Genomic DNA, 24,895 nt, shown 5'->3' with positions numbered 1-24,895 from the left:
TGTGTGTGTGTGTGTGTGTGTGTGTGTGTGTGTGTGTGTGTGTGTGTGTGCACAAAGTCTGGCCCACTGCTTTCCATGTCCCGCCCCTTTACACAAGCTCTAACTTAAAATGATCTTCAGACTAAAGCCGTGTTCAGAAACCTTTCATTCCGTACCTGTCAATATGACTGAGCACTTTTATGACCTTTCAGCCAAGCTCCTGTCAGGTGACACTCTTAATTTCTCCTCGCTTAAAGGAAAAGTGGTACTAATCGAGAATGTGGCGTCTCTCTGAGGCATGACGGTCAGGGACTACACTCAGATGAACGAGCTCCACTCCAAGTACTCGGAGAAGGGACTTGTTGTGCTGGGAGCTCCCTGTAACCAGTTCGGCCATCAGGTAAGGTACGGGTGTGTGTGTGTGTGTGTGTGTGTGTGTGTGTGTGTGTGTGTGTGTGTGTGTGTGTGTGTGTGTGTGTGTGTGTGTGTGTGTGTGTGTGTGTGTGTGTGTGTGTGTGTGTGTTTATTTGCTCGTCTATTACATAAAAGTCTAATTCAAGTGTAAACGAGTTTGTTCAATTCTCTAACCTGACAACAGCTCATGCCCAAAACTTGTGCTCTTTTGGTAGACCATCTTACCAGATTACTGTAGATTTGAACTGTATATCTGTAGTACTGTTTGACTTTAGTATCCACTTGTATACAATTTTATTATACACTTGTAGAAAGGTAATGATTATGATCCTAGAACATCAGCTTCTCCTTCTAATTAATAATCAACATCTGTATTGCTTCTTTATGTCACAGTCTATCGAAATAAAATGGAATTGAATTGAATTAGAGCAAGTAATCGAGGACTGGATGAGTATTGAATTGAAACTGTGATTCTTTGTAGTAACAGCCTAGATGAATGTTGCTCTTTATTTTTTTTTTCAAAACAAGGAAAACACCAAGAACGAAGAAATTCTGAACAGCTTGAAGTATGTGCGTCCTGGGAACGGCTTCGAGCCTCGCTTCCAGCTCCTGGAAAAGATCGCTGTGAACGGAAAAGACGCTCACCCCCTGTTTGTGTTCCTCAAGGAGAAACTTCCCTTTCCCAGTGACAACCCTAAGGCTTTGATGACCGACCCCAAGTTCATCATCTGGAGTCCCGTGTGCAGGAATGACGTCTCATGGAACTTTGAGAAGTTTCTCGTCGGCCCCGACGGAAAACCGCTCAAGCGCTACAGCAAGAGCGTCCAGACCAGTGACATCGAGGCTGACATTAAAGAGCTCCTTATGAAAGTGGAGTAAGCCATCATGGTGCGGCATGGCCTCAGATGGGGTTGTGATCAGACAGAGGCGTGACACGGCCACACCCGTCTTATCATCTTGCAGGGAAAGATGGTAGTTTGTGTTCAGCTGACTGTGCCGACTTGGCTAGAGTTTGGCTGTTTTGTAGGAAGTTTACTTTATGAAGTCACCACTTGAAATTGGGGTGGTGGTGGATGTGAACGTAAACACTTATTATTTAACAACCCTAATTTAGCCACGTACAGCAGAGCTCAGCTTCTCCATCCAACTGTCTGAGATCAAATAAACTTTCCAAAATATTCATGATTTTTTCATTGTGTGTGTGTGTGTGTGTGTGTGTGTGTGTGTACAGGGGGGCACAGTAGCCAGGAAAAAGCCTGATCTTAGAAGATTAAAGATTAAGTATTTATTGCAGTCGGTATAAGGTTGTAAGACTCTCGTGTATCCTCCGAAGGCAAAAAAACCTTTTGGAGGTATAATATATCAATATAAGTTTCAACATCAGATTATTCCCATCTTTGATCAGCCAACCTATTAATGGAGTAGGTCACAACTCAGAGAAAATTCTCAAAAACAGATTTATCTAGATTTATAGTGCATTGAATAAATAAATAAATAAATAAATAAATAAATAAATAAATAAATAAATATAAGCATCTTCCCTCAATGAATATTAGGTCATATTAAAGGTAAAAGCTCGTAGTCCTGCTCCATGTCCAGAACTGTGTCCATGAGACTCATGTCCTTCTCATCTTCTCCGTCGGAAGCTCCTTCATCCACACCACTGTCTTCACTTCCTGCGCTGTCTCCTCATGTCCCGGCGGTGTGTTCCCGTTCACAGAGAAACTGTTACACACTCGGTTTAACTCGTTCTCAAACTCCAGCTTTGCCATAAGCTCCTCCAAAAGCTTCATGCCAGGGCTCTCTTCACTAAGGAAACAGGAGGAATTACAGAACGTGAATGCAGCTGGATGATAGTGAATACATTTATGGCACTGAGCATGAAGCAATTTATTAAGAGCTCATTTTTATTTTTTAGTTTGTTGCATTGCACTTCTTATTCAAAATAATATCTGAGTGTTTTCCACTTAAAATAAAATTAAACCGGTACTTAAATACAATTAAGAAAATAATCTCCACAAAGATTATTATGTTAATTAACCATTAAGTTAATATTGTATTAATCATGATCATGATTATTGTTTTTTTAAATTGTTTAACCCTTTTTTTACTTTCAAAAATTAACAATTTTCTCCCCCTGATTATCTCCTAAAATACAAGTTCCTGAAAGTTCTTTTAGTTTTATTTGCTGGTTGCTTGCCTGCATACACTAAAAGGTTTGCTTCAGTGATTAAAATGACTGAATGCAAAAACAAATGGTGTTAAATAAAAATACAATATTAATACGTAGGAGTAATAATAAAAACTACAGTAACACCTTTGTTATTACCATGATAAGAAGTGCGGTAAAGTGTTATAACACGTCTCACTGACCTATACTGTATGTGCAGGAAGATCCTGATGTTCTGGTTCAGGAACAGAGACAGTAAAAGCCTTCAGGTCGTGTCTGGACCACAAAAGGTATGGAGAATAATTAGAGTTGCTAAAATACACATAATTAAAGCTAATCGTCAAACCCACAGCACACACACCTGCACTCAGCTCTGTTCTGTGTCAGGACAGGATTGTAGGCCGTCAGGGCGAGGCAGAAGCAGCTTTATGAAGCAGCTCAGTCCTTGTCTGCATCGTCTCAGCTGCCATGACATGGATTTAAATGCTTTTTTTTTTCACATACACAAGTTAATTAGTATTCAAATGCAGAGATGGGGGACTCGAGTCATATGACTTGACTTGAGTCAGTCTTAAGTCGCAAATTTGAGACCTGAGACTTGCTTGACGAATATTAAAAAAAGACTCGACTTGACATTGACTTCACATTCATGACTTGAGGCTTACTTGTGACTTGCACATGTGTGACTTACTCCCACCTCTGTTCAAATGTTTATCATAACAGTGTTCAGTGACTTAAAGGTAAATTTATTGCGTGCGTTATGTCTCGTGCGTATCATTTTTAGATTTATATAGATTTAAAACTTCAGATAAACGAAAAACCGAACTATATCTAAACAAAATCTGAGAACATTATCTGGAGAATTTCTTTTCTTTTGCAATAATATGCCTTGGGATGAATGCAATTCTGTCTAATTAATAAATCAATTAAAATTTTTTTATTTTTTTTTACAAAACTTATTAAAGCAAACTTTCTTTTCATTCTTGAAGGTAACATGTTAGCTTCTTTGAATAAGATCAACTACACTAAATTAAATATTAATGATCCTAAACAGACTCAACATGACATTTGAAAACTAGATAGCAATATTCTAATTCAATGAAGTTCAATAAACAATAACTAACATTACTTGCCCTTTTTCCTTGAGTTTTAATTCATTTCTAAATTTTACAGCACAACATACTTTAAGCTGTAAACTATAAACTTTCTACACGCACGAGACCTGTTTCTGTTACATTTCAACTCAAATTTGTTTGTAACCAATTCGGTTCTGTTCACTTACAGTATCGGATCTAAATCCGTTCGATTCATTAAGATTCGGTTCTTTCCTTGCTCTTATTGGCGAAGCAAAGAGTCGATTCTTTTTTTTACAAGGATTCTTTTCTAATATGGCACGTTTCGATGCCTTAGATTGAGCCTAAAAAACCATCCATTTAACCATGCTAAACAAAGTAAAACATGTCATACAGAAAAAAAAACGAATAGAATTTGCATTGTAAATTCCGAAACATAATCAAAACACTTTCGAAAAGAATCAGAAAGAAATATGATTCGAATCGTTTTAGTGATTCGAACCGACTCACTAATGAAGAATCGATTTGCGCGTCTACGGTTGTTTGACGCTAGGAGGCGCGCGTGAGCAACAAGTTTTGACGCCTCGCTAACACACAAGCAGCTGTAGTGAAAATGGCCGGGCAGGAAGATCCAGTGCAGCGAGAAATCCACCAGGATTGGGCGAATCGCGAGTATATCGAAGTGATTACGAGCAGCATCAAGAAAATAGCCGACTTCCTTAACTCGTTTGGTGGGTTCCTTCATCCTAATAACCGCCGCTGTAATGCTAACCGCGTTAGCATGTCAGAGATGAGGAGCGGCTAGTCGGCTAATCGGCTAGCTGTAGCTTCCTGTGTTGTTATTTACATCTCACTGTGTCGCTTAAACACTCGTTTATAAACCTTTAGTGTTTCTCAAACCTTTTAAACACCGAGTTAATCGTGTGCACGGTGTCAGAGACGTGTTATCGATCACCTTCCAGCTTTAGTAAGCTAACTAGCACAACAACACAGCGTTGCTAATCAGAAACACGACGTTATTCATGACATTCCAGTTAAAAGAGGAGAAATTCATATAAAAACACACACAAATGTCTTTACAGCTGAATTATTTACTAGGGCTGGTTTATGTAAGACGACCTGCAATGTTTAGATGCAGGTTTAATTCGTTTCAGCTCCATTTCTGTTGAATTCTGATGAATGAAATGACTAGAATTGATTGTAGAATTAACTAAAGTCCTGTTTTACTTGAATCTTTCCTCCTTAGATATGTCCTGCAGGTCCCGTTTAGCCACACTGAACGAGAAGCTCACTGCTCTGGAGAGAAGGATCGAGTACATCGAGGCCAGAGTGAGTGGGAAAAGTCATAAAAGTCATCATCCGTTGGCTTGTTCAATTTATTTAATCTAATCTTAAGCTCAGGATATGAACTCATTTAAAACACCAATCAGAATTTGCACCAGAGACACGGTCACTTTTATTTGTTTTATTTATTCGAAATTCAGATTAAATTCAGGTTTTTATCCGTCACGTACATGAACACGCACGTTGTGACGTGTAGCGAAACGTGTTTAGTGTGAGTTTGGACGCACCTCGTAAGTGTTATAACTGTGTTATAAATACTAAAAAGGAACGGAAATGTCTTTCTAGAGCGATTCGATGCCCTTTTGATGATCCTGTTTGACCAAACGGTGCGTTTTCCAGGCTCGCGAACAACGGTTATGGTCAAATGAAATGAATATAAAGATAGAAGTCGGAATTGAAGATTCTTAACGTGTGACGTGAAGCGAGAACAACGTTAGAAACAGTAATAATACTCCTGGTCTTGTTAATGTACTTCACTAGCTGTCTAACTCACCCCACAGGACCTGTCGCATTCGACAGCGTGCAGCGTTCACTTTATGATTTGGTTGCAAAACGGTTCCCAGCAAGCTGAACTCACTGTCACTTTCTTTGTTCAAGGTTACAAAAGGGGAAACGCTGACCTAACCTCCCTGATGCTGAGGACGAGACAAAATGGCCACACTTCTTCTTTTTCTTTTTTCCTCCCCTTTCTCGTGTACTGATTCACCTTAAAGACCCAAGCGACTGTTTTTCAACCAGACTCTTAAAGCCCCAGTTAGGAACTGTGATACACACCTTTGGGTATCAAAAAAGGAAAAGTAAAAAGCTCTAGGTATTTGTACGGTTCAAAAGGTTCAGGTCCGGCTGTAGCAGTTCCTCACTGCGGCTTTAACACGTGGGACCATGATTCATCTGTGACCATTTTAATTTCCCACAATGTTCTGCCTCAATCTGAAACAGATGTTATGTGGGTGCTTTATTTTGTTTTTTGTTTTTTTGTTACTGTCTCTGTGGTGCTTGCACTTCATCGTATCCTGAGTAGAATCGGTCAGATATCATTATTAACTGGATAATTCAGACACTAACCATAAAAATCTGATAAAACGAGAGAACAAGCGAGAGTGTTCGACGTGGGGGGGGGGGTGTCGGGAGGAGAAGGAGTATTTCAAAATGGTTTTTTTTTTTCCTTTTCTTTTTTTTTCTAAAACAAAAAGTAGAATTTGTTCACTCTACACCGTGTGTGTGTGTGTGTGTGACCAGTTTCTGTATATATTTTGTAAGTGTTGGGATGCAAAAGCCTGCGTTTGAAGAAACACCTTTGCCCTGTGATGGTTTCTCACGCAATAGCACATCTTCACACAGCGAGCGTGAGGACCGAGAGGCCGGAAGAGTTACCGAAGTGCCAATTTTGATCGTGCGGAAGTTGTCAGCGGCCTCCCGTGTTTTAATGCTCATTCTTCAATGTATTGTGGTTATAATAATAGTAATAAACATGTTACATAACTCTTATGTGTGTGTGGTCATTTTGTCATATGAACATATCTATTCATTCAGGACGTGATATACGGCTAAGTACGGTGACCCATAATCAGAATTCGTACTCTGCATTTAACCCATCTAAAGTGCACACACACACACACCGTGAACACACACTCGGAGCAGTGGGCAGCCATTTATGTTGTGCCCAGGCAGCAGTTTTGGGGTTTGGTGCCTCGCTCAAGGGCACCTCAGTCGTGGTATTGCCGGCCCGAGACTCGAACCCACACCTTCGGGTTAGGAGTCAAACACTCTAACCATTAGGCCACAACTTCCATGTTGTATGTTACTTGTGAGGGAGACTATTGCTAAACCGAGGTGTCTATATGTCTGTCATTTTCTGCCACAGATCACAATACTGTTAGGTAAGAAGGTGTTGCTCAGGTTATCGGTTCGACACATTGCTGTGGTGTAAGAGACCACTTCACGCTGTTAGAGTAAAATAAACACCATAACCATAGATTATTAATCTTTACTCCTCGCTCCCATGTGTTTTATTCTTTATTCCTGATTCAGTTATTGATTGTTTTATGTCAGAGGTTCACTGGATATTCTACAATTTTGTACTGTTTACTGATAAAAACTTCCACACTAATATGTTTATTATTATTATTATTATTATTAATAATAATAATAATAATAATAATAATAATAATAAAGGTTGGTGTTTAGGGGACTTTACATTTGTTGTAGTTTACCGACTTCCTGTTTCCGGTTCTCTGTGTTTTTGTTGCTGTCACGAGATACATAAGATTTTTAGTCTTATTATTATCATCACTAAAGCAGTTTTATTCTCTGTATAAAGTGTCCTCTAACATATTTAATGCTTGTATAAAGGATCATGTTGACTTTATACGGAGGGGACATCAGCAAAGGTCTGGAAAATGTCCCAGTTTGCATCGAAAAAGACGTGATTGAAGGCAGTTTGCACAACTTCCAGGTATATTTTCGCCTTTTGTTTGTTCATTTATAATTTTATTTTAAAAACATAACCAGCTTTTTGTTTGATTTTGTTTTGTGTTTTCCATCGTGTCTATGCTGCCGTTTCCGTAGATAGCCTCTAGATGGCAGCAGAGACTCTTACTCATACTATTTCTATTTATTTATTTACACGTGTGTCATTTGTATTTCAGAAATGTATATGTCTTGTTTAAACATTGTAATGTTTATTGTATATATATATATTAAAACACTGAAAACAGCAGGTCTCTTTTTATTATGGATAGATTTTCTTACTATACAAGTTGTTAACACTGTGTGTGTGTGTGTGTGTGTGTGTGTGTGTGTGTGTGTATATGTGTGTGTGTGCTTCAGTACACTCCAGAGAACATTCAGGGTCTGGGCTGTGATGTTGACCCGAGTGAAGTGACCCTGCCAGGCTGCTCATGTCGCTCTGTGTCCTGTGAGCTGCTCGGCTGCCCGTGCCTGCGTTTCGGCCTGGCGTACACCGAGGGAGGCTTACTGGTGCAGCGAGAGGAGTCGGGTGCCTCTTACAGCCAGCCTGTGTTTGAATGTAATGCCCTGTGTGCATGTAGCGAGTCCTGCCAGTCTCGCGTGGTCCAGAATGGCCTGCAAACCCGCGTCTGTGTTTTCCGAACAGAGAACCGTGGCTGGGGGGTCATGACCCTGGAAGCCATCACACGTGGCAGTTTTGTGTGCGAGTACGCCGGGGAGGTGATCGGGTTTGAGGAGGCACGGAGGAGGCAGCTGTCTCAGACTCCTGAAGATAAGAATTACATCATTGCCGTGCAGGAACACGGTGGCTCTCTGAGGACCGGCGTGACGTTTGTGGATCCGGACACCTTCGGCAACGTGGGGCGCTTTCTGAACCACTCCTGCCAGCCCAACCTGACCATGGTGCCTGTGCGTGTGCACTCCTTGGTGCCCAGACTGGGCCTCTTCTCCAGACGAGACATAGAGCCAGGCGAGGAACTCACCTTCGATTACTCAGGAGGACATGCGCCGAGAACCGATGCTTCTGCCGAAGGAGATCTCCAGAGGAAAGTGTGTCTGTGTGGTGCACACAACTGTACTGGCTTTCTACCTTTAGACTTTTCAGTTCTGCACTAGATACAGTCGGGAAATGATTCCGTACCTTATTTATAGGTTAGAATGCAATCGTTATGAACACACACGTTATAAACACACACATTTATAAGTATTGCAGCTGACATGTTTCACCTGTATTCAATCTGGCAGCCTGTCTTAAAGAAACAGTCATTATTAAATGATATCTCAGAGACTCAGAGCTGTTTGTGTCCTGTTGGGAACACCGATGGGAACGCTGATGAGAACGCTGATGGGAACGCTGATGGGAATGCTGACGCCCCACAGCTCTCAATATAAACTCAGGTTACTTACTGTTTGGGTCATCTCATGTTCCCTCTGTTTCTGAGGGTTTCCTCCAGATGGAGAATGTTTCATAGACATTAAATCCAGGTATTACACACCTTAATGCCTTTAACTGTGGAACACTCATTAATATTAGTTTACACATGTCATTACAGGTAATTTATAATTCCCAAATCAAATGTAAATTTTTGGAAAGTTCAGAGTTCCTAAATGACTAATTTAGCTTTTGGCAAAAATTTCAGAACATTTAAAAATAATATCGGAAACTTAACTTGTTCCCATTTGTTTCCCAAACCGGTCATTTCGATGTCAGAAAATTTTTTTTTTTTTTTTAAAAAAAGAAACAACTCAGCAGCTCATAATTCCATATCATCAACATCCCGTGATTCCAGATATCACTTCTGGAAAAGGCTGCCCTCAGTACTGCTACAGCAGTGTGGAGCTACGTGGTGAAGTTTCATTCGTGTGTGTGTGTGTGTGTGTGTGTGTATGTATGTATGTGTGTGTGACATCACTGAGCTGCTTATACACAGCACATGAAGTTATTCCTTGGTGTAATGTGTCGATCTTAAACCGGTCGACTTTTCTGCACCACTCGTTCCATCCCACTTCTGTTCTGTGCCCTAAACCCCAGGCCGTGTTCCCTCCCTTACCGCGTGCGTGTGTCCGTCTTTCGAGCGAGTTTCAGACCCGCCGCCTTCTCTTTAACAGAACTTTCAGCTGGAGTCAAATCTCAGGGGTAATAAGCAATTAAAAAAGAGCCTCTGGGTGTTTGGATATAGAAACAGAGCTCTCTCCCCAGCGCCATAGAGGAAGTGGACGGAGCGACCCACTTCACAGAGTCGTCATTCTTAAATCCCCCCTCTCCCCGCGTCTCTGCCCCACTTCTTGCCAGGACCCACCTTCATCTCTACAGCGATATTAAAATCCTCATCTGGGTTAATTAGCCCGGAGACCAGAGATAAAGAGCAGGGCTCCAGAAACAAGACCGGAACACGAGGCACGTCGGCGCGCGAGCGTGCGGATCCGCCGTGTCTGCGTGCGGACGGTAAATAATCCAGTATGTTAATTACAACTCCGCTACTTCACCTGACAGGTTAACCTCCTTAACTCCCCACTCATTATTTACCTCCTTACTCTAAAACATGTGATATAATCCGGATCCACCGATTGCTCGGAAAATCCTAGGATGAAACAAACATGTTTGTAGTCCTGAAGTTTGTTTAGTTCTCCAGGAGCTCTCAGTTTACTGCAACAGGAAGTCACAGAGGTCTGTCACCCAAATCACGGACTAAAACGACAGTGTCGTGTCCTAAACCACAGAGCAGCGAGATCATTCAGAGATTGACTCGAAACGCTTTGGCCGAGACGGACCTCTTATCTTCAACATCGAAGGATTTTATTTTTAATGGTTTTCCAGATTATTGCTTTAACAGAGCGCAACCGAGAGCCTCTTCATTCCTATCAGGAGACGCCACGCTAAGATGTGAGATCGTCTTAATGTTGATAATCACGAAGCCCAGTATGAGTCAGGGGTGCCATCATTTACGTATAAAGCCGTTCATTTACGATTTCTCTTCGAAGACATTTTACTCTTCCTTTGCGGTTGCAGTTAATTGAGATTTATTAAATTTTTTTTTTATCCCTGCAACTGCTTTTGTCAGTGCCATTGTGTGTATTGTTTATTAACTGCGCTTGACTTCCTCTCTTCTGTCTGTTAAACCGCTTCTGTAGAAAAGGAGAGCGTGGTCTCGGCCCAGCCTTCCAGGGCCTCTCGGTCTCCCAGAGGTGATTTTCATGAGGAATTCAATCGAGTGTGTCTGCAGGTTCTCGTGATCCTGAGCTGTAGCTCTGGTCTGAAAAACCTATAAACCTATGTGTTTGTCTCACAGCTGTTCTGTAACTTCCTGACACGTTACGACACACACGACAAAGCTGCCTCTGGTGCAGAGTGCAGGAGGAACCTCGTGCCCTCGGATCGGACCGGAGGACGCGTGCGATAGACTCTCTGAAATCCGACTCCTGTCTCATGACTCATCACGTCCAGTGAGTAAGCAAGTCTCCCAGGTCTCTATGGCAACAGAACGTGCGATATCGATCGGACGGCGAGTGTGGGCAGCGTTTCACAGCGATTGTTGGCCGGTGAAACAGAAAGCCTGCATCGCTGATGGAGCGACCTTCAGTTTAGCTGTCACTCTGCCCTCGGAGCTGTCGGCGTCAGCATTCAATCCAAACTGATCTGTGGAACTGTTTCTCCACGTTCTGTCCATCAGGGAGCAGGCGAGACTTCAGGGTCATGACCTCGGGTCACTATGGCAATGATCTCATAAAACACTATGTCAGACGTCCACACGCTGAACTCCTCGCTCCTGGATTTTCAGTGAATCTTTTAAAAAGACTCGATGGTTATGCGATAGGAAGTTAATTGTTTTCCTGTAATTATTTTATTCTCCTTCCACAAAAAGTTCCCAAACTATAAATGTAAATAAGTATAAAGATCACCTGCGAGTGACGTACTTCCGTTTGGGAGGAGTATAGCGATGACGTATGTGGCTTGAACAACCACATTCATTTACACCTGTCCAGTTTCATCTGAAACGCGTCCCAGACCACCTCCTGAAGGGGTTTGTACCATCGGATTTATATCCGTCTCCAAAACGTCTCGGAGGGCATTTAGACCTGGTCTTTTTACCATCAGATAGCTATCGGATCACAGAAAACGCAGGAAGTGACCGGGTGTAAAAAGCCCCTCAGTCGTCCATCTTAACCTGTGATTGTTAAAAAGCACTGACACTGGAGACTCCTTCCATACATGTTAACAAACATGACCTTACCTTACAGCACGTTCACCGATATAAACAGTCACACACGTTTATAACGTTTAACGGAGAGCGTGTGACGTTTAAAATACGGATAAATCCTAAAGTATCTTTAAAGATGCTAAAAAACGTTAGCCTTAACGTGTCTGTCCTCGCTGATGTGTAGAATTTATTTTCACTGAACCGTCCCTTTAATTAAATTAGTGCTCTTATAAGTGTAACTTTGTTTAAATGTCATGTAGTTTACATCAAGTACACGAGAGCCTATTTCTAGAATCTCCCACAAGTCATCTGCTGCTTTATAAACAGGTCGAAAGACTCCCGCTGTTTCATAACAAACATTTCAAACGATGTCTGTTGGGGGTTTCTGCATTATTTATTTATTTATTTATTTAGTTTTAATTCGCCCCTTTTTTATTCTCGGAAACTGGGCCAGCGGTTTATTTCGGCAGAGCGACCCATAAACCTCGTGCACTACGCCGCATGCTGTGAGCGTATTTAAAGCAGGAGTGGCTGTAGGTCTATATGGGACAATGTGTCAAGAGCACCGAGGGCACAGTCACATCACATCTGTGCCCCCAAAACTATCGTCACTTCTCTCTTTGTCCTCTGTGAACATAAAGGGTTAAAATGTGGGTCAGCTTTTAATTGTATCGAATTCCGAGGTGTTTCTAAATAACATTAAAGCTTCAGTTTGAAACTTCTAAAAAGCTTCGAATCTTTTCAATAAAGAAGCCTTATACACTGTATATAATATACAAAACGATTTACATGCGACATTTTTACTGCCGACATGCAGTCCTAGGATGTCGTTAGTTGTGGTAGTTTGTGTTTCAGGTTTCTGACGAGATATTTTTTTTTCTGGCCCTGAAATTAGTCGTGCAGCAATCGGTGCTTCTTTTTATTGTACAGAGCAGCACGAAGGGCTTTAGTGTGAACGGAAGACACGTGGTCAAGTGAAGGAAGCAGGAAGAATGTTTTCATAGCAATTGTAATTCACCTCAGGGGCAGCAGAGGGCGTTCAGAATGACACACCGGCCCTTTAAATTGCCAGTTTTCACCAGTATGCAGCGTTTTAACCGGATAAATTTCCTCTTCACACTCGCTGATTACAGAACTTGGACCCCCCGACATCCTCCAGTGAACGTTACGGAGATTCAGCCGTCTCCTAATCAAAGGCCTGACACAATCACATCATGTTTAATCAAGAGGCTCTCGGTGTGAAGAGACCGATCAGATTGGTAAGACGTGTGAGCGGAACGGCTACAGCGACAGCGGCAGAAATAGAAACGCCAGCCTGTCGTGTCGGAAGTCGGTTACGTCTCTGATGAGAAATCAGATGTCCAAGCCAGATCTCATCCGCTGTCTCTTTAGTAGCTGGTGGCCACAAACGGTGCAGGTTATTTATCTAATGTGGTCTCTGTGCTGTATGTAGCCTTTATTTCAGTCTTATTCAGTTGTGTCTCAGTATTTTACTCTGTTTCTGTTTTATAGACACTGAATTACTTGTCTATTTATTTATTTATTAGTTTATTTCATGTTTTTCAATTTAATGACAAATTTTAATCATTTAAGGCCATTTTCTTTATCTCGGCTCTGAGAAAACGGAAGTTTCTGGAGGTGTTTTGGGGTGTTTTAGTCGTCGATAAACTGTAATCCCTAGAATGGGAATTGCTGATAATAATAACTGATTATTTATAATTGATAGCTTTTTTATATTCAATTAAATATTCATTTCATATATACAGTATAATTATTTGTAATATCTGACATGATGGTGTAATAAAGCACATCAAGAATATTTCAGTTTCAAATTTTGAAATGGCTTAGCATGACTTTCTATACAGGCTAACCTCTCTCTCTCTCTCTCTCTCTGTCTGTCTGTCACTGTCTCTCTCTCTCTGTCTCTCTCTCTGTCTCTGTCTGTCTGTCTCTGTCTCTCTCTCTCTCTCTCTCTCTCTCTCTGTCTGTCTCTGTCTCTCCGTCTCTGTCTCTCTCTCTCTGTCTCTCTCTCTCTCTGTCATTCTCCCTCTCTCTTTCTCTCTCTCTCTGTCTGTCTCTGTCTCTCTCTCTCTCTCTCTCTCTCTCTCTCTCTCTCTCCCTCCCTCTCTGTCTCTGTCTCTGTCTCTCTCTCTCTCTCTCTCTCTCTCTCTCTCTCTCTCTCTCTCTCTGTCTGTCTCTGTGTCTCTTTCTCTCTCTCTGTCATTCCTCTCTCTCTCTCTCTCTCTCTCTCTCTCTCTCTTTCTCCATCTCTCTCTGTCATTCTCTCTCTCTCTCTCTCTCTCTCTCTCTCTCTCTCTCTCTCTCTCTCTCTCTCTCTCCCTCTCTCTCTCAGGTTTATTCTGTGCTATTAAGCCATTAGCCTTAGTCAGTTAGTCACTGGTCTGTCAGACCATCATCAGCTCCTAGTGCATAGTGATTACAGTGTTACTAGTTTACACCACACATACAGAGAGATTTTAGACGTTATTAGATCAGTGACGTTAGTAGCTTGGCTTGGATTTCTTCTCAACTGTGAACAGCCTTTTGAGCCACAGATTGAACTGTTAGCATTGACTTAGCATTAATCTGTGACTTAGAACGTCTTTATTTTACAGTAGTCCTTTTAGACTCTGTTACACATCGCCATACAGAAACGAGAGCTATAAGACAAATTCGCTCTGTCCAATGTGAACTACTTTCAGATTTACTCATGCTTTCACTAGCATCCAGCATACACACCTCTCGTGCTCTGTACGCCTGTCTTTCACAGATTACACTCGCTTCCCTTCATCATGGCTGCGGGTAATGGTTGTGAGATTACACAGCACTTTGTGGGGGATTAAGGAAGGCTGCCTGGCTGACCGGAGCAGCACCTTTAGCCACACTGGAGGAGCTGGACATTCAGCTTGACATTCAGCTGGACACTCAGCTGGACACTCAGCTGGACACACAGCTGTACACTCAGCTGGACACTCAACTCGACATTCAGCTGGACACGCAGCTGGACACTCAGCTGGACACGCAGTTGGACCTGCTCTCCTACTCTAATGTTGATTATATTGTGCTGATTTGTGTGCTCCATGCATCACAACCTGTCTACCTCTTCTAGTGCAACTGCATTGGGATTATCAGCCACGAATCACGCAATAATGAAATCAATAGAGTTTGCAAAATTATTTACAAGCAGGAAGTGTGAAAGTCGTGATTGAGCGAGTATTCACCCTGTAGCTGTGAAATGTGTCCCCAGAAGCCACATAACGAGGTGAATAGAGTGCAGCTGTGTGCCGGAAATGCATCACGTCATCTCGATACGTGTGTCCTGGTCTGTGGAAGTGCTCACAGTTTGTTGTGCTGCCTCCCTGAACCGGAATGTTAACAACTACCCCAGAACAAAACAGTTTCAGGGTAATTCCTGCTCGTTTTTGAAGAGCTGACGTCACTTCAACATGGCAGCAGGAGGTCAGAGTTTGCCAGTTCCTATTTGTTGTGAAAGCAGCGTTAGAGAACATCCTAAAAGTAGCTAAGTATCTAGCTGGGTCTGGGTTTATAGTGCCGAGTGAATACGACACTACTGCAGCTCTCCTGTGACTTTTACAAGAACTCGTTTTAAACTACAATCGGTGGCCAAAATGTTTTTCAACAGATTTCTTGATTTTCTTTCCCAAAGCCTAAAATAACTCACCTAACTTAAAGCACTGACCTCGAATGTAACTGTGTGACAAACAGATGTTCAAATCTGCTCAGAAAATCTGTGAAAATCCTCCAGCATTCATTTATTTATTTGTTTGTTTGTTTGTTTGTTTGTTTATCTATTTGTTTATTTATTTATTGTGTCCCTTAGGATCCAGTCTTACGTACGTCTGTAATCTAAACCAGATTTACAATAAATATTTTACATAAGTTACATTGCTAATTTGTTCTGTTGTTGCTCCTTGATCATGCGTGTGTGTGTGTGTGTGTGTGTGTGTGTGTGTGTGTGTGTGTCAATAATAACGAAAGCTCAGAGTTGCACGATCTTGTCGTCTCACGCTTCTCTGCCTTTTCCATCGCTCCATCTCTCGTCTGAGCTCTGAACCTTCCTCAGAACTTAGGAGAATACCACAGTAACACGTTACCATAGTTACCACATCAGCGAGTGGGAGATACTGTATAGTTTCCCACACCAGGGTTTCAAGAGCTGTTTTAGTAAAAGATCAGCCCAAGTGGGCCTGGAGAGCTAAATGCAAAATGCTGATATTGAGGTCGGACTCCCACATAACTACAAAGTCCTGCTGCCACGGCATGCTCGAGGTTCTCCAGGCCCAAAGTTTGGGCTCAATCACATCCATTTAAGGAGAAATGTGTTTCAATCACGTCATGTTTCCTCCCTGAGATATGAAGAGGTTGGATTTACTGCACTGGGTGTAATAAGATGCTCAAACTCACTAACACACACACACACACACACACACACACACACACACACACACACAGCATCTCTTCACATCGTTATAAACCATGAGTGACGTCGTCGAATCCCTTTACACCACAACGATTCCCATCACTACAACACTCAAGCTTACTCGCCACACCTCCACTCATCATCACGGCTTTTAGGCGTTTATCTACTTTGTTTTTCAGATCCATTTCCCCAAAAAGGTTTATCAGTCATCAAGGCGTGAATCCGAAGAGCAGTCAGAGCCGAGCCACGGCGGATAATTAGAGCAAAACTACTAATGCCGCTGTAATAAGAACATTTCCTCTGGGACATCCGAACCCATTATCGCTGTATAATTGTCTTTTATTTTTAGTGAAGTACAACTTTGTGGTGTAGGGCAGAACACACTCACCTCCATGCTAGGACTTCAGCATGAACAACATTTTTTTTTTATACTATGTTGTATTCTTTTTTTTTCTTTTTTTTCACAGATTTTTTACCTCAGAAAAATAAAGAATGACAAACGAACAAAAGAAAAAATAACTTTAAAGAGTGTTAAGATCATTCTCATGCCTGGCACAAGGTTGTGATGGACTTGTGATGAACGCGAATATGTCAAGCACATCAACCAAGACTCTGGTGCCAAGCATATTAACAAATTTAAAAACCCGAAAAGCGTCGCGGACCAAATGAGAAGCGGACGTTCACTGACTTTCCACTGACGAAGCCATAACCGACGTCTTACTGGCATACATACACCTCCATACTCCTCCATACACCTCCATAGTCCTACAGATACATATGGAACAGATAAAGGATCGGTTTTCCTGCATGTCCTATTCTAATGATTACAAATCCATGAAGATTAAGATCCTTGTTCTCACTAAGACATGCATGAAATGTGGAAGCCCTGAGCATAGTGGTGATTTATTATCAGCTAATATCACTGGAGCAATAAAAAGCAGTAGCGAGAGAGATGGATGGATAGCGAATCGATGTAAGCTCGTCCTTGAAAACGAACCACGACACAGCCGAGCTCGCCCATGGCCTCCGCCAGTTTGGTCGTTCCCTGCAGAATACCATCAACAATAGACGTACATTCTATATACTGCCCCTTCTCTCCTCAGTGTCCTGCCTGCTCTCACAAAAGAGCCATTCACCCCGCTACCATGTGTGGGATTGTTCCTCATCTCCGTGACCCACACAAACCTGAGTTAGCGGGACAAATCTAAACAGCTAATGTTCTCACTCTCTGCACAGATTGTAGGAGAATCTTCACGGTTTACTCGGCAGCTTTGCTTGAGCTTTCGGTCGTTAAAACACGACGCTGGTGACCAGTTCATGACTTCCTTCTGTAATGCGATCAGTTAATTCACTTTGTCTGGACTGTGAGCAGATATTGTATACAAAGTGGATTAACTGAGGCGGACGATCAGACATGCAGATAAAAGGACAGAGCGAAACATCTTCACTCGAATTAAGCCAGTGCTGCATCAGTGCCACGTAAACAAAGAAATAAATGTTCACTACCACAAATGGTGACCGTTTTAACTTCTGAACATGGTACCTATGAAGGAAGCAAGACAATTCCGGATGTTGTCACGTCATTATCTTCGAGCTGCAAGTGAACAGCGGACTCTAAGGACTGTAGCAACGAAAGACGAGCTCAGAGAATCCGGCCTTCTTTTGGGTTTCTGCTGAAGATACTGTCCACTTAGCTACATTCCAAACCTCATACAGTCTTTCGATACGAACAAACAAAAAGGTGGCATATTCTTATGTACTCTAGGTGGTTTAGTCTTCGTGTATTTAGTCTGAATGATTTTAGCACCACCCCTATTGTCTACACCAAACCAGAGGAGTAAGTACATCAAACACCACCGCTTAGTTATGTTATATGAGTCATTTCTACATGCCACCAAGCCGGACGGTGACACAAACTTTTTACAGAAACTCTTGGTCAGTGATGCTTTGATTGACGCTGTCCCTGCCAACCAAAATGCAGCAACACTTTCCATCCTTTCTTGGAGCATTCCAATGCCTCTTTTCCACCAGAAAGAACCGGTTGCTGGTTCAGAGCTAGCGCTGGTGCTGGTTCAAAGTTGGTTCCACTGGTGAACCTTCTAAGAACCGGTTTGCCTTTCCACCGGCTAGAGAGCATCACAGCGCCGAGGTGACGTCACTGTATACGTGTCACGTGTCCCAGCAAATTTAGTGCAGCGGCGGCAAACACAAACACATCAACAATGGCGGATGTTGCTTTACTGTTAGTGCTCATGGCTTTGTGAACCTACATTAACACCCAAACGCGGCGAATAAAACGTGTACGTGCGGCTCCGTGTAATCTGTATAAACGGAGGTTGTAATCGGGAAAGTAACGTTATTTTATCATTAACACAGAAAAAAGTTAGCCTTAGCATGTAGCTACCTACTATCATGTGTGCTGATAAGTGATTATATTGTGGTAAAGTAAAAGTGTATTAAACATTAGTACACTTTAGGTACATTATCAAATGTGCTAACAGTAGCCCCGCCCTCAGCCCAGGACACAGCCCCGACACAAGCGGTTCTTGAGTCTAGACCAGCAATCGTTTTGGTGCTACTTAAGAACCACTTTTCCTGGTTCAGAGCTGGTGCTTTGGCGGTCGAAACAGAAAGAACTGGTTCTAAATTAGGTTCCGGCTCCGAACCTGTGAGACATGACTGAAAACCAGACAGTAAAATATAAGCGGATTGTGGGTGGAACTGATTAGATGACCCAGTAATCTACTGCACCTCTAATTGTTTTTGCATATTTACCTCACAGGATGATTGACCCTTTGCACTCTGTTCCCATGACCTGAATTTCCCCGAGCGATCTATTCACCACAGCAGGCCTGTTTGTGTGTAATGAATTATTTTGCAGTTCAAGTGCCTTTCCTTCATGTATCTAATAAGGAGACGCAAGAGTGTGTGTGTGTGTGTGTGTGTGTGTGTGTGTGTGTGTGTGTGTGTGTGTGTGCGAGCGAACACATCCATTTTATTGGAGATCAGCTACAATGCAGCAGCTGTGTCACTCAGAGTCAAACCATCTGTTAATATTAGCATCTGAAAGACCTGTAAGGCTCATCTTACCTCACATCACACACTTAATACACACAAACACACACACACTCACACTCAAACATATATTATATCCATATACACAGGCCACACGTGGGACAAGAATGATCAGATATTAAGCACAGGTACAGTATGGCTACCGTCTGTGTGGAGTTCTGCATGTTCTCTACGTGAGCTTTCTCTGAGTTCTTCAGCTTTTTCCCACTGACCCAAAACTATCCAGTACATGGATTGGCGTCTTTGTGTAAGTTTTGACTGAAATCATTTTGTGTGTTTTCCTTTTTTAGGCCAGGCAAAAAAAAAAAGTAGCTCACTAACTTGGTTTGTGGGTCAGACTGTTGTGAACTTGACATGAAAAGTGGAATGAAGGCAGGAAAAGGAGCGTGTGTCTCTAAAGGACTCTGGGACTCTGGGTTTGATGAAATGAGCAGTAAGTGTATAGATAACAGATGATGGCACTGTAACGAGACACTTTTTACTTTATTTGTTTGGTGGCTTTGTGTCTGATGGCCGTGCTTTCGATAGCGACCACGGCATCACCGCAGCATCACCATTACACGCTCTTCTGTATGAGAAAATAAATCTACACGGGGTTAATTTTGGCATCTGATCTGATCACACGTTGCATGTGAAGGACTGAAAACCTGAGAGAGAGAAAAACAACCCATTCCACCTGCCATAAAGAGGCAGATCGCAAAGAACAACCAAACAAACAACCAAACAAATACCTCTTTTATAAAGAAACAAATACTTTGATTATCATGATCGTATCTCTTGATGTAGAAGCTTCTGTTGCTGATGTAGACGGGTCTAGAATATCATCTAGGACCCTAGGAGGATTTTTCTTGGATGTAAACTAAACACGTGACTATTCCACTGGCAGCATCTTCATTTCCTGATTATTAGCCTTCCTGATTTCTCTCTGTGTGTGTGTTTGTGTGTGTGTGTGTGTGTGTGTGTGTGTGTGTATGTATGTATGTATGTGTGTCTGTGTGTGTGTATGTATGTGTGTGGGTCTGTGTGTGTATGTATGTGTGTGGGTCTGTGTGTGTATGTATGTGTGTGAGTTTGTGTTTTTATTGGTGTGTGTGTTTAGGTGTGTGTGTGTGTGTGTGTGTGTGTGTGTGTGTGTGTGTGTGTGTGTGTGTGTGTGTGTGTGTGTGTGATAAACCAAAGTCACAACTTTTATACAATCAAACAAAAAGAAAAAAGAGAAAAACAGTAAATCGAGTTGTGGTGAGATTCAGTGCACATTTACTGTTACTTTAACATACGTGTTCTTTCAGCTGTGCACATGATACACACACACACACACACACTACATTTCCCATAGACAGGCGCGGTGAGAGAGAGAGAGAGTGGGCGGAGCTTCCCGCGGCTCGTGGAGGTTGGAGAAGGAGCGGCGGAGCGGCAAGGACACAAACTGAGCCGTCAAACGAGACGCCGCGGTTTTCAACCTGACTCGTTTTTTCTGTTGTTTGTTTTTGTTACTCACCTGTCATGGACTTACCGAGTGGTGACACCTGTGCGGACTTTGTGTCTTCCTGACGGAGCTGTGACTCGCCTTGTGTTCTCACACCGCGTCCATCTGCAGGAGGTAAAAGTTCAGTCCTCAACTGATGTGTTAGTGTGTTAGTGTTAGTGTTATGGGCAGCATCAGTCCTTCAGCTGATGTGTTGGTGTTAGTGTTAGTGTTGGTGTTATGGGCAGCATCAGTCCTTCAGCTGATGTGTTGGTGTTAGTTAGAGTGTTAGTGATAGTGTTGGTGTTGGTGTTATGGGCAGCATCAGTCCTCAACTGATGTGTTAGTGTGTTAGTGTTAGTGTTATGGGCAGCATCAGTCCTTCAGCTGATGTTTTGGTGTTAGTGTTAGTGTTAGAGTGTTAGTGTTGGTGTTGGTGTTATGGGCAGCATCAGTCCTTCAGCTGATGTGTTAGTGTGTTTGTGATAATGTGTTAGTGTTAGTGTTAGTGTTATGGGCAGCATCAGTCCTTCAGCTGATGTGTTGGTGTTAGTTAGAGTGTTAGTGATAGTGTTGGTGTTGGTGTTATGGGCAGCATCAGTCCTCAACTGATGTGTTAGTGTGTTTGTGTTAGTGTGTTAGTGTTAGTGTTATGGGCAGCATCAGTCCTTCAGCTGATGTGTTGGTGTTAGTGTGTTAGTGTTATGGGCAGCATCAGTCCTTCAGCTGATGTGTTGGTGTTGGTGTTAGTTAGAGTGTTGGTGTTAGTGTTGGTGTTGGTGTTATGGGCAGCATCAGTCCTCAACTGATGTGTTAGTGTGTTTGTGTTAGTGTGTTAGTGTTAGTGTTATGGGCAGCATCAGTCCTCAACTGATGTGTTAGTGTGTTTGTGTTAGTGTGTTAGTGTTAGTGTTATGGGCAGCATCAGTCCTCAGCTGATGTGTTAGTGTTGGTGTGTTAGTGTTGGTGTTAGTGTTATGGGCAGCATCAGTCCTTCAGCTGATGTGTTGGTGTTAGTATTAGTGTGTTAGTGTTAGTGTGTTGGTGTTATGGGCAGCATCAGTCCTTCAGCTGATGTGTTAGTGTTTGTGTTAGTGTGTTAGTGTTAATGTGTTGGTGTTATGGGCAGCATCAGTCCTTCAGCTGATGTGTTGGTGTTAGTGTTATTGTGTTAGTGTTATGGGCAGCATCAGTCCTTCAGCTGATGTGTTGGTGTTAGGGTTGGTGTTAGTGTGTGGGTGTAGGTGTTATGGGCAACATCAGTCCTTCAGCTGATGTGTTAGTGGTAGTGTTAGTGTTGGTGTTATGGGCAGCATCAGTCCTTCATCTGATGTGATAGTGTTAGTGTGTTAGTGTTATGGCAGTATCAGCCCTACAGCATGGTGTTGGTGTTAGTGTTGGTGTTAGTGTAATGGGCAGTGTCAGCCCTACAGCATGGTGTTGGTGTTGGTGTTAGTGTAATGGGCAGTGTCAGCCCTACAGCATGGTGTTGGTGTTAGTGTTGGTGTTAGTGTAATGGGCAGTGTCAGCCCTACAGCATGGTGTTGGTGTTAGTGTTGGTGTTAGTGTAATGGGCAGTGTCAGCCCTACAGCATGGTGTTGGTGTTGGTGTTAGTGTAATGGGCAGTGTCAGCCCTACAGCATGGTGTTGGTGTTCGTGTTGGTGTTAGTGTAATGGGCAGTGTCAGCCCTACAGCATGGTGTTGGTGTTAGTGTAATGGGAAGTGTCAGCCCTACAGCATGGTATTGGTGTTAGTGTAATGGGCAGTGTCAGCCCTACAGCATGGTGTTGGTGTTAGTGTTTGTGTTGGTGTTGGTGTTAGTGTTAAGACAATATCAGCCCTACAGCATGGTGTTGGTGTTGGTGTTAGTGTTATGGCAGTATCAGCCCTTCAGCATGGTGTTAGTGTTGGTGTTGGTGTAAGTGTTATGGTAGTATCAGCCCTTCAGCATGGTGTTAGTGTTGGTGTTGGTGTAAGTGTTATGGTAGTATCAGCCCTTCAGCATGGTGTTAGTGTTGGTGTTGGTGTAAGTGTTATGGTAGTATCAGCCCTTCAGCATGGTGTTAGTGTTGGTGTTGGTGTAAGTGTTATGGTAGTATCAGCCCTTCAGCATGGTGTTATTGTTGGTGTTAGTGTTATGGCAGTATCAGCCCTTCAGCATGGTGTTAGTGTTGGTGTTAGTGTTAGTGTTATGGTAGTATCAGCCCTTCAGCATGGTGTTAGTGTTGGTGTTGGTGTAAGTGTTATGGTAGTATCAGCCCTTCAGCATGGTGTTAGTGTTGGTGTTGGTGTAAGTGTTATGGTAGTATCAGCCCTTCAGCATGGTGTTAGTGTTGGTGTTAGTGCTATGGTAGTATCAGCCCTTCAGCATGGTGTTAGTGTTGGTGTTGGTGTAAGTGTTATGGTAGTATCAGCCCTTCAGCATGGTGTTAGTGTTGGTGTAAGTGTTATGGCAGTATCAGCCCTTCAGCATGGTGTTAGTGTTGGTGTTAGTGTTAGTGTTATGGTAGTATCAGCCCTTCAGCATGGTGTTAGTGTTGGTGTTGGTGTAAGTGTTATGGTAGTATCAGCCCTTCAGCATGGTGTTAGTGTTGGTGTTGGTGTTATGGTAGTATCAGCCCTTCAGCATGGTGTTGGTGTTGGTGTTAGTGTTAGTGTTATGGTAGTATCAGCCCTTCAGCATGGTGTTGGTGTTGGTGTTAGTGTAAGTGTTATGGCAGTATCAGCCCTTCAGCATGGTGTTGGTGTTGGTGTTAGTGTTAGTGTTATGGTAGTATCAGCCCTTCAGCATGGTGTTGGTGTTGGTGTTAGTGTTAGTGTTATGGTAGTATCAGCCCTTCAGCATGGTGTTGGTGTTAGTGTTATGGTAGTATCAGTAGTACAGCATGGTGTTGTTGTTGGTGTTGGTGTTAGTGTCAGTGTTATGGCAGTATCAGTCCTACAGCATGGTGTTAATGTTAGTGTTAGTGTCGGTGTTGGTGTCGGTGTTATGGCAGTATCAGTCCTACAGCATGGTGTTAGTGTTGGTGTTGGTGTCGGTGTTGGTGTCAGTGTTATGGCAGTATCAGTCCTACAGCATGGTGTTAGTGTTGGTGTTGGTGTCGGTGTCGGTGTCAGTGTTATGGCAGTATGAGTCCTACAGCATGGTGTTAGTGTTGGTGTTGGTGTTAATGTTAGTGTCAGTGTTATGGCAGTATCAGTCCTACAGCATGGTGTTAGTGTTGGTGTTGGTGTCGGTGTCGGTGTCAGTGTTATGGCAGTATCAGTCCTACAGCATGGTGTTAGTGTTGGTGTCGGTGTCGGTGTCAGTGTTATGGCAGTATCAGTCCTACAGCATGGTGTTAGTGTTAGTGTTGGTGTTAGTGTTAGTGTCAGTGTTATGGCAGTATCAGTCCTACAGCATGGTGTTAGTGTTAGTGTTGGTGTTAGTGTTGGTGTCGGTGTTATGGCAGTATCAGTTCTACAGCATGGTGTTAGTGTTGGTGTCGGTGTTATGGCAGTATCAGTCCTACAGCATGGTGTTAGTGTTAGTGTTGGTGTTAGTGTTAGTGTCAGTGTTATGGCAGTATCAGTCCTACAGCATGGTGTTAGTGTTAGTGTTGGTGTTAGTGTTGGTGTCGGTGTTATGGCAGTATCAGTTCTACAGCATGGTGTTAGTGTTGGTGTTGGTGTCGGTGTTATGGCAGTATCAGTCCTACAGCATGGTGTTAGTGTTAGTGTTGGTGTCGGTGTTATGGCAGTATCAGTCCTACAGCATGGTGTTAGTGTTGGTGTCGGTGTTATGGCAGTATCAGTTCTACAGCATGGTGTTAGTGTTGGTGTTGGTGTCGGTGTTATGGCAGTATCAGTCCTACAGCATGGTGTTAGTGTTAGTGTTGGTGTCAGTGTTATGGCAGTATCAGTCCTACAGCATGGTGTTAGTGTTGGTGTCGGTGTTATGGCAGTATCAGTTCTACAGCATGGTGTTAGTGTTAGTGTTGGTGTTAGTGTTGGTGTCGGTGTTATGGCAGTATCAGTTCTACAGCATGGTGTTAGTGTTGGTGTTGGTGTCGGTGTTATGGCAGTATCAGTCCTACAGCATGGTGTTAGTGTTGGTGTTGGTGTTAGTGTTGGTGTCGGTGTTATGGCAGTATCAGTTCTACAGCATGGTGTTAGTGTTGGTGTTGGTGTCGGTGTTATGGCAGTATCAGTCCTACAGCATGGTGTTAGTGTTAGTGTTGGTGTCGGTGTTATGGCAGTATCAGTCCTACAGCATGGTGTTAGT

General features: G+C 42.8%; 3 protein-coding genes and 1 long non-coding RNA gene across 6 annotated transcripts; 3 read left to right on the top strand and 1 right to left on the bottom strand.

The window, feature by feature from the left end:
• The first annotated feature begins 91 nt into the window (after positions 1-91).
• On the top strand, positions 92-1,571 carry gpx1a (glutathione peroxidase 1a). Its single transcript, XM_027155810.2, has 2 exons — positions 92-379; positions 922-1,571. Exons 1-2 carry the CDS (start codon positions 110-112, stop codon positions 1,270-1,272), a joined length of 621 nt encoding a protein of 206 aa, XP_027011611.2. The 5' UTR covers positions 92-109; the 3' UTR covers positions 1,273-1,571.
• Positions 1,572-1,620: 49 nt separating this feature from the next.
• Positions 1,621-4,273, bottom strand: LOC113648575. Of its 2 annotated transcripts, XR_003441954.2 has the most exons (4): positions 4,147-4,273; positions 2,925-3,026; positions 2,767-2,839; positions 1,621-2,202 (listed from the first exon to the last, which is right to left on the bottom strand). It is a non-coding gene; the product is annotated as an uncharacterized LOC113648575 (long non-coding RNA). The 2 variants fall into 2 exon arrangements; XR_007139250.1 differs by lacking the exon at positions 4,147-4,273 and having other exon boundaries at positions 2,925-3,542.
• Positions 4,168-6,468, top strand: brk1 (BRICK1 subunit of SCAR/WAVE actin nucleating complex). Of its 2 annotated transcripts, none has more exons than XM_027155812.2 (3): positions 4,168-4,367; positions 4,883-4,965; positions 5,578-6,468. In XM_027155812.2, exons 1-3 carry the CDS (start codon positions 4,250-4,252, stop codon positions 5,602-5,604), a joined length of 228 nt encoding a protein of 75 aa, XP_027011613.1. In that variant the 5' UTR covers positions 4,168-4,249; the 3' UTR covers positions 5,605-6,468. The 2 variants fall into 2 exon arrangements, with proteins under 2 accessions (XP_027011613.1, XP_027011614.1); XM_027155813.2 differs by having other exon boundaries at positions 4,179-4,367; positions 6,241-6,468.
• A 719-nt stretch (positions 6,469-7,187) lies between these two features.
• On the top strand, positions 7,188-8,737 carry setmar (SET domain and mariner transposase fusion gene). Its single transcript, XM_027155809.2, has 2 exons — positions 7,188-7,435; positions 7,810-8,737. The coding sequence occupies exons 1-2, from the start codon at positions 7,337-7,339 to the stop codon at positions 8,563-8,565; spliced, it is 855 nt and encodes a 284-aa protein (XP_027011610.1). The 5' UTR covers positions 7,188-7,336; the 3' UTR covers positions 8,566-8,737.
• The last annotated feature ends 16,158 nt before the right edge of the window (positions 8,738-24,895 follow it).

Source organism: Tachysurus fulvidraco, chromosome 2 (assembly GCF_022655615.1).
Source record: "Tachysurus fulvidraco isolate hzauxx_2018 chromosome 2, HZAU_PFXX_2.0, whole genome shotgun sequence".
Lineage (NCBI taxonomy): Eukaryota > Metazoa > Chordata > Actinopteri > Siluriformes > Bagridae > Tachysurus > Tachysurus fulvidraco.
This window is presented reverse-complemented; position numbering and strand designations above follow the sequence as displayed.